The 9,400-nt window shown below is 46.6% G+C and overlaps 2 protein-coding genes across 2 annotated transcripts in view; both read right to left on the bottom strand.

Annotated features, from left to right (window-relative positions):
• Positions 1–901, bottom strand: part of LOC123098050 (uncharacterized) — a 4,094-nt gene extending 3,193 nt beyond the window's left edge. The window contains exon 1 of the mRNA XM_044519924.1: positions 351–901. Coding sequence (XP_044375859.1) covers positions 351–659 — 309 coding nt within the window. The 5' untranslated portion in view covers positions 660–901. The remainder of the gene's footprint in view (positions 1–350) is intronic.
• A 2,196-nt stretch (positions 902–3,097) lies between these two features.
• LOC123098049 (HVA22-like protein i) lies at positions 3,098–7,379 on the bottom strand. Its single transcript, XM_044519923.1, has 7 exons — positions 7,086–7,379; positions 6,965–7,013; positions 5,996–6,094; positions 5,848–5,904; positions 5,709–5,772; positions 5,406–5,624; positions 3,098–3,892 (listed from the first exon to the last, which is right to left on the bottom strand). The coding sequence occupies exons 2-7, from the start codon at positions 6,994–6,996 to the stop codon at positions 3,374–3,376; spliced, it is 990 nt and encodes a 329-aa protein (XP_044375858.1). The 5' UTR covers positions 6,997–7,013; positions 7,086–7,379; the 3' UTR covers positions 3,098–3,373.
• Between the last annotated feature and the right edge of the window lie 2,021 nt (positions 7,380–9,400).

Below are 9,400 nucleotides of genomic sequence, written 5' to 3'. Positions count from 1 at the left end.
AAAAGAGTTCAACACATCGTAGTACACTTACTGCAAAGTGGCAAATAAAAATCATTCATGCAACACATGCATTTTCCTTTCAGTTAGACAAAGGACAGAAATAGTGGTTCGAATTTCGCTGAAATTCAGCCAAAATCTGAATTCTACTGGGGCTAGGCGTGGGTCAGGTGTCACCGAATGTTTCGGACAGAAACCTCGCTGTGGAGTCTGATGTGCCAAGCGCCGAACTGAGCACACACCATCAAGCTCAGAAACTCGTATGCTTGCTGTGGGATCATGGCCCCTCAAGCTATGAGATCATGGCTGCCAGCAAAGACTAGCTGTCTGCCTGGTGCAGTATACGTACGTACCTCGGAGTAGATGTGGTCGGCGTTGGGCGAGGAGCCCTGCGCGGGCAGGCCGAGCGACGCGCCGATGTCGGCCACGGCGGGCTGCAGCTCCCGCACGGACAGCCGGCCGTCCCCGTCGGCGTCGAGCTGCCGGAACTTGGTCTCCGCGAACATGCCGAACGCCTCCCTGTCCTCCACCAGCTCCCGTATCCCCGACCCGTCCACCACCACCTTGGCCTGATCCTCCTCCTCCCTCTCCCCGCCGCCGCCGCCGGCACCGCCACCTCCGCCCTGCTTCGCCTTCCTCCACCCGAACCAGCTCCTCTCCATTTGCTATATATACGCGGACCGGCCGCCGCACCGAGGAAAAGTTGCAGCCTCCTTTCCCACGCGCGGCTACAGGACAGGGGGATCGGGAAGCTCCCGATCGCTTTGCGTCTTGGCGTTTGGCTCTGCTTCTGCGCGCGGGAGTGAGAGAGGGACGCGGGAGGGAATAAAAAGCGGCCGGCCGGGGAAATGTTTGGCGCTGTCGGCGGCTGGATAACGCGCGTGCGCCGGACACGTACGCGCGGCAGCCACTTGTTCTCTCCCGGACGGATTATTTTGTACTCACTTCCCGAACGTAATCTCGCGCGCTCGTGCGACGGCACCGTGGGATCGCGGCGGCGACGACGACGCACGCGGCGCAGCGCAGGGTTGGAATTCGCCGGGACAAAAATATATTCCCATTGGCTGTCACGCACGCATTCTCGATCTCCGTATGATTAATATTGTTATCCTCCATAAAAGAGGGAGTACTTGTCTTAGATTTAACCAGATACAAATATAAGATGTATCTAGATTTGTCTGTATTAGAAAAATCTAAAACAAATATTTTGAATCGGAGGTAATATCACGGAGTACTTCCTCCGCTTTAAATATAACATGTTCTAACTTTTTTGTGAATCAGATATATATGAACTTATTTTAATGTATTTGTTCACTCGTTTCAGTCCGTATGTATTTTATATTAAAATATCCAAAACATCTTATATCTGTGAACGGACGAAGTAGTATTTTCATGTGAAAGGGACGGGCTTTTTGCTTGTTTATTATTCTGAGCTAGATATAGATAGATAGATAGAAAGAAAGGATCGATGGGAGAGCTTTTTGTTTGGATGTGGCTCCTTCTCCGGTGGGAGAAGGCATATGTCATGGTCGGTGCGGGTCTCCATCGTCGTGGCCGGGCATGATGGCCAAAAGCGACGACGACCGGCCGGCCGGCCGTCGGTGTCGACCTGTGGCTTGGCTGTGCGCAGCTGCAAAAGGCTGGAGTTTTCCTTGGGCGAGTTAACGAAGCCTTTGACAAAGGATCGAGCTAGCTAGGACTAGGAGAAGGAAAAAGAACGTGTCGACCTCTCTTGGCATTTCCCCTGCTTTACCAATCGACACCTGTTCGAGATCATTTACAGTAGCTTCTAAGCAAGGGCCAAAAAGATACTACTGGCCTTTCTTACGAACCTAGTATGGCCTCGTAGATGCACTAGTTTTATTAAGGCAACCAACCCCTCTAGGTATGTTTTATACGCAGCAAGTTCTGCTATTTATGTATGGATTAGTAAGTGGGAGTTACACGGGAGCTCTGGGTGTTCCACACCCCTATACGAATACTAAATTTAAAAAGTACAAAAAAATATAGAATTTGGGGATATCAAACTTGAGCGTCCAATATATTCCCGCGTGAAGTTTCGTGAAAAAATACCAGAAAAACATATCCGTGGCGAACGAAATACAATCTGAACTAAAATCCATCCAAACAGTTTTTTTTTCTATACATAGGAATTTTTTTGTCATTTTTGTCACAGATACATTTCCTGTTATTATTTTACGAAATTTCACATGAAAATAGATTAGGCACCAAGCTTGATATCCCAAAATCCATTTTTTTTTTCAAATTTCTCCGATTTTTTTTTAGCAATTTTAACGTGCTCCCTCTTACCCTCTCTTTTCACATGGGTGGTAAGAAGGTAAGAGTTAATCAAACCCACTACTTAGCAATCAATTTTAAAGCCATGCTCTAATAACTAAACTTGCCATAAAAAAGTCACGTCGGAATTGCTTCGTGCCACACGTGTGGCACTTATCATTTGGGAAAACTTAATGTTCATATAGGGGGTGGAGCACCCCGGTGCTACAAATCCTCTTCCATTAGTATGGTCCTGTTCGTGAAACATCAATGGAACTCCCCCGCAAAAAAAAAATGACCAATGTATCTGATCAATGTTATATCAATGATCAATCACTTAGGGCAGTAGGCATCATCTGTGCTTTCATGGATTCAGAAAAGACATTGAAGTGTGTTGCTAAAGCTCTCCCCTTCCCTGCTTTTAGTTTTTTCTTACCAATCATTCACACACGTGTCAGCATTGAGCATTGTGAAGCATACAGACGGACTCCATTGTTCGTCTCGCTTGCCGCTAAAGCTTCTTCCTCAAAGTGGTGGTGTTGGCTTAACACTAAACTTTACTTCTGGTGCTTAGCTACCTGCTGCTTTTGTCATGGTTGTTCTCTACCACTAGGCCAAGCCACCGGCCTATCAGGTTTGGGCATACCTATTTTCTTGACACAATATCCCTTTTTAGTAGCCATTTCCAATAAGAAGTTCTAAGAACATGCGCTACATCCTTTTCCAACAAGAAGTCCTAATTCTATATGCAACAAGAAGAATGTCGATTATGCAGTAGCCGGTTGCAGACTCTAGACAGACACTACCTTACCCACACGAGGCATGACCAGAATCAAGCTAGATGCATTCGTAGGCCGTAGCACATGCCAACAATCTGTATATACATATGCCCGGTGATATTTACAACTTCCAGGCACATAAACAGGCCAGCGAGAGCCACAAGAAAGAAGAAAGGAACGGGTGATAACTCTGAAACAGAAGGACCAATTGGATGACCAACAGATATTCTCTCCACCAGACAACATGACAATCTAAAAAAGACTCAAAAAATAGGAGCAACAACACCATGCGCCAATAAAACAATGGTTTGCAGCTAGTTTCATGCGCCCGCCTCGGCGGCGGCGCGCCTCCTTAGCTTGGCACGTGTCACGCGGATGGTCTCCTCCATGACCGTCTCCTCCTCTAGTGCAGGATCAACCTCTTCTGTGCCCTCCACAGCAACGTCGGCCTCGTCGATCGCCATGTCGTCCGATACTTCGGCCTCAGGGGCCGGCTGGGCCTTAGGCTCGGGCCTTGGCACAACGGCTTCAGTGGCTGGAGCAGGCACTAGCTCGGCCGCAGGTTTCGCCTCGCTTTTCTTTGTCTTCTCATCGGGTTTTGCTGTGGATGCAGCAGCCGCGGCTGGTTTCACGGATGCCGCTGGACCACCTTTGGCTGATGCTTGACGCTTGATCTTGGGGGAAACGGGCTTGGTCTCCTGAGCTTGCTGTGCCATTGCTGCTTGCCGAGCAGCGATGGATGCTGCTCTGCGCATAACAGGCTGCGCTTGCCTTTGTGGCTGCTGCTGCTGCACCTGCGGTTGTGGTTGTGATTGCTGTTGCTGAGGCTGCTGTGGTTCCTAAAGGAAATCAAAACATGATTTCAGTATTAACTGCATTTGAGACTTTGATGGATATCATGTTGACTCTTGAGAATTAGTTAATGCAACCAGTCTGGAACTAACAAGCCCCCCAAGACGCACAAAAAACCTAAAATCAGCCCAAGTTTATTCAAAACCAATCTTCGGCCATAGAGTAGAAACCTTCATTTCTTATGCATTAGATTGTACAACATGTGGAAGGAAAGTCCATAACTCCAGATGGTGCAACTTTCTGAGTTTAACATTAGTAAATGAACTTATATTTAAATGGAGGATTGAGGTTTAACTACAGATGGTACTTCAGCGCTTACTCAGGTTCCGTTTCATATTACAGTATATGATGATTTGGATGAGCCACTTCTAGATATCAGGGTGTTTGGCTACCTATTTCATTTTTTTAATCAATTTGCAAACTGGTATTTTCTTTGTTACAGGGCATATGAGACGAAATGCCAGAGAACATATATTTGTCAAACTGAGTGACAGACTTTTTACAGCCATATTTCTATTGCAGTTCCAAATGAACCATATTTCTATACAATTCAATTTAGGCAAGTGCCACCAGATGGCAGACATGAAATTGTGAATCTTTTGAATACACAGGAGGATAAAATGCTGGCATCTTACCACAGACAGTTTGCATTATGTAAAATCCTACCTAGTTTCCAACTGAATATATTCTCCGGGAAAAAAGTGAAAATATAAGACAACAAGAATTCAATAACTGATAAGTGATAATGCATAGTTACTTATATATCAGGTGTTCAGTACAAGCCAAGGTATAGTTTTTATTGTTAAGTAAAATACTGCCACTTGCGATTCTCCTGAGAACCAAGTCCTTTTCTAGATCGCGATAACAAAATTACGCAACACTTCAGGATCCAAATGAAGTAATGATAAAACTCACAAAAAAAGCATCTTAAAGAGAGGCTTCAGAAATTTATCCTATGGCTCAAGAAGAGCTGATATGTCAAATGCACATGCGTAGTTCAGTATGCATTCATATTACAGATGCTAGCAATATATACCAAGTTCTGCTGACTTAGCCATGCGCATTGTAATCAGCAACTCAGCATAGCTACTCATGTAGCTTTCTGCAGCACGGATCTAGATCACAGCAATTGTTTAGACTCAACGATGCTAATCCAAAAGAGACAAGATTTTTACATAGTTGTCCTAATCCAAAAGAGACTCATATTAAGTGCTCCTAAACTGCAATACATCTCAGGGGTGCCAAACACTTGAGCCATCGGATTATTATCATGGGACAGAGATGATATACATCACAAATGTTAGCTGGAAATTTTAGAGGCCACCATATAACATGCAGAACTGCATCGTTTATCATGCAATGTGCGAAGAGAAAACGAGAAAGGCCTAGCGAATCATAAAGGAGATTAAATGGTGCATTAACATCGCCAGGGTCAAAATACATCAATTGGTTCAATAGCTTTGACTGAAAGCACCATAATACAGTACCCATGATTCGCACCTGAGGACGTTGTTGCTTTGATTTCTGGGATGGTGACTGTGACGCAACATACTTCAAAACATCAAAGAAGGTATTTTGTCCAACAGCAGCAACCTTCTGGACATACACGACAACAACATCGCTGGCCCGAGCTCTCAACTCAAGCAAATTACGGTCAATTTCATTCTCATGCTGTGAAATGTATGGTTTAAAGAAAGTTCCATAAATGTAGGTAGTCCCCTGCAATGAAAGCACATATCAGTTAAATACTTCAATGTGCAGAAAAATCTGCAAAATAGAAGTTGCAAGGGACAAATCTAGTACCTTTGTCCTGGGGTACCACAAGTATATAAAGAACAGCAGCTTTGCCTCTGAGTAAAATGGTAGCCTTCAACATGATAAAACTGATGTTAGGGACTTGTCTGAAGAGCTGATGAAAGAATGCAATCCTTGGTAGTCTTACCATGATATTGTTAAATCTCCAAACCTCTCCATAACCGTCATAAGGGCAACTAAAATCCTAGAGACAAGAAACACAATAAAATTTGTGAATTATTCCCTTAGGCTAATGCTGTGAACTTCTAATCATATAACTGAAGGAGCCACCTTACCAGTACTGACACCAGAATATGAGTTGCTCGATCTCAGGTTTGTTCAGTTCAACAGTCTTGTAGCACTCGTATGCAGGATACGCATAGCCGAAAACCAGCCTACACATAAATTGTGCATCAAACACCAAAACATAAAATGCAAGTGTTTATTGACTATCACACGCTATAAACATAATATCCCTGCTTTATTATCAAGTTCTTTTCCACGTGATTTGACTAAGAAGAAGAAATTGTTTTATTCTACACTTTGATCCACTTTTTTTTTACAAATAATCCACAAAGTGGAGCAATTGGCCATTTTGAAGATGCACTGAATTTGAACTTCTCGGCATCCTTCGATGGACTAATTTTCGGGGCACTTGCACAAAAGAACACGAACAAACAAGGCCTAATATGGAGGCAGATCTCGATGAAAGATGTCGGTGGATGCAATGTTGGTTACATTTGTGAGCTTGTTTCATATCAAGCCTGAAAAGTGAGTTTGACATGAACTGGCAGATAACCAAATTAAAACCAACGTGTGAAATTGACTATCAGACAAGAATATTCAAAAAGAATAAATCTGTATCTGTATAAGAATAAGCGAAGAGAACATTTGACCGTTGTGCAATGCATTGAAAAATTTATCACATGCTCCTCGACCTCGAGGCAATAAACATGTAGTAGCATAAATATTACGTATAAACTTGTGAATGCGTCCGGCCCGTATTTCACGCCGGGGAAGGGGGTTGACAAATCGACAGGAAGCAAGGCATCTCCCGATTTGTTTTTTTTTAATAAAGCAACAAAATATAGTACCCTGAGCCCTCCGAACGGGCACCAACCGATGCATTATGATTTGAAGAAAAATCAGAAGAAAAGCCGCATGCCCATGCCGCCGCGGATCAGTTTCCAAACCGAAAATGACAAATTTGGCAGGACCACGTTTTCAAATTTCAAGATTCAAACGGAGGGGAGGCGGCTGCTTACAGGAGGATCCTGGAGAGGAAGCCGCCCATCATCTTGTCCGACCGACCGTCTGCGCGCACCCAGATCCAGAGCACAAGTCAGAGGACACCACCGGCGCCGGAAAGGGGACGGCGAGGAAAACCTGGGTGAGGAGGGATCTGGAAGGAAGGCGGCCGGAGAAACGACGGTGGAGACGGCCGTCCGGGTGCTCGCGCGCCTCCCCCTCCTGCCTGCCTCTAGGGAAGTTATCCCTCCTGCGGCGCGGCTAAATATACCCGGAATGCGGTGGAACGGAATGCGGGGAGGGGGAGGGAGAGCCGGAGGAGGAGAGGAGAGCACGTCCGCCGTCGGCTCGCGTCGCCTCTTGGACTCTAACCACCCCGACGGACCCCTTCCCTTGCTGGGTCTGTGTTTCCTTATTTTACCAGGTCTATTGAGTGGATGGACCTGGGGACGTTTCTTTATGCGTCCCCCTGTCTCGCTCCCTCGGGCAAGCGGGATTTCTTTTATTTTCTTTTTATTTGTTGCGACAAACTAATAAGCAGGAATTTTCAACGCTGTGTACGTACTTTTTTATAGATGCTGGTATAGTATATGCTACCGTACTTCATTCCCCTTATCCAGCCGTTAGCAGTCGGCCTCTTTGCAACGCAGAAACTTTCCGGGAGGGATGGTCTAAACTCTGTCGAAATCAAGAAAAGCTAAAATTTTCTTTCGAAAGAAAATGTCGTTTTGGTTTGCGTCAGGTGAGGTGATAATTCGGTCGTTTTACTTCAAGTGTAGCATAATAATGCTTCAGGGACTTAGTAGTAGCATGGATATCATGTCTTGATGATTCTCTCCGGTAATCATTCTCACAATTATTCAGATGAGGCTCTCGAAACGACGGTACCAATGTACCATAAAGCAAAGCAAATCAATTTCATCGAGTGAGCCTTGCATAGGATCCAACATCCAAGCAACACACCACAGGCTCCGTCGAAATGACATGCAGGTGAGCCCATGTAGGTGTAGGTGCAGGTGCAGGTGCATGTGCTTTGCCTTTAACCTGCACTGCGAAAGGCTAAAAAGCGCCACTCACCGGAGTGGCAAAGTGGTTAAGCGAGGGGAGCGGAGCGGGTAGGGTGACCGGAGCGCTTTGGGGGCACGGCGCAGATCCATGCGGTGAGCTTCTTGTGCCTGCGTCGGTGGAATCTGGAATGACAGCCGTGCGCGTGGATCGGACAGGCGGCAGAGGGACACACCGGTGGTTGGCGGTCGATCTGGCGTGGTGGTACGTCGATCTGCGCTGCACGGCGCGCACGTACGTGCCGGGAGGGGCGTGACCACTGGTCCGGACACGCGCCCGGGCCGCATCGTGGCCATGCATGCATGGTGGCCTGCATAGTACCCTCAGTTCCTAAATATAAGTCTTTTTAAAGATTCCACTATGGACTAGATACGGATTAAAATGAGTGAATCTACACTTTAAAATATGTCTATATACATCCATATGTAGTTTGTTGTGGAATCTCTAAAAAGGTGGCGAGCCTAGCTCAACTGGTTGGGGGAGTGGATGTACAAACCCAACACCTAGGTTCAAATCCTCACAGAGGCGAATTTAGGTTTCTATTTATTCTTGAGAACTAGGCTTTTCTAGTATTCACGCATTTATTAAGGGCTAGGCTCGGTGCATAACCGAGATTAAAAATCTTAGTACTCATATTTAAAAGGCCGTATGCATCCGTGAAATTCTCCTCCTTTTAAAAGGGTGGTGAGCCTAGCTCAACCGGTTGGGGGAGTGGATGTACAAACCCAACACCTAGGTTCAAATCCTCATAGAGGCGAATTTAGGTTCCTATTTATTCTTGAGGACTAGGCTTTCCTAGTACTCACGCATTTTTTGAGGACTAGGCTTGGTGCATAACCGAGATTAAAAATCCTAGTACTCATATTTAAAAGGCCGTATGCATCCCTAGCTGGTGCAGAGGCCGGGGAAGTGAAATTCTCCCCCTTTTTTAGGGGCGACACGGGCGGCTGCCGATCCGTTTTTCAAGGCGGCACTTCCTTGCGCGTCCTCCCCTCGCCGCCGCCGGGAGTCGACGCCGGGCTTGCCCGCGCGGCCGACGGCGGCGGCGAGGCTTCGTTCCCGTGGCTTTTGGACGGCGTGTAGGCGATGTACTGGCGACGACTTGACGCATTGAAGGCGGATTTGGTGCAGCGGCCGCGGTGGCGTGCTTCCCTTGTATAGCGGGAGCCGATGCGACGAAGGAATGGAGCCAAGATCGCCATGTCCCCAATTTGGAGAGCCCGCCCACCAAGCCATGGCCGGTGCTCCCGTGGAATAAGGTTGTGGCCATGCAACAGCCAGCACATGCAGCAGCCATTGCCCACTTCCCCGGCGAGGATGCGGTGGTGGCGATGCAGCAGATGTCGGGGCCATCGCACACGATCTGGCCTGCCTGCTGCTATGTGGTG

Source organism: Triticum aestivum, chromosome 4D (assembly GCF_018294505.1).
Source record: "Triticum aestivum cultivar Chinese Spring chromosome 4D, IWGSC CS RefSeq v2.1, whole genome shotgun sequence".
NCBI lineage: Eukaryota > Viridiplantae > Streptophyta > Magnoliopsida > Poales > Poaceae > Triticum > Triticum aestivum.
Note: the sequence above shows the minus strand (reverse complement) of the source record. Positions and strands in the feature narration are given on the sequence as shown.

Coding starts and splice junctions, on each gene's coding strand:
- LOC123098049 (XM_044519923.1), bottom strand. CDS start 6,996: ATGATGGGCGGCTTCCTCTCCAGGATCCTCCT. Junction 5,773..5,847: donor GGAGATTTAACAATATCATG/GTAAGACTACCA, acceptor ATCATGTTGAAG/GCTACCATTTTACTCAGAGG. Junction 3,893..5,405: donor CAAAGCAACAACGTCCTCAG/GTGCGAATCATG, acceptor GATTTCCTTTAG/GAACCACAGCAGCCTCAGCA.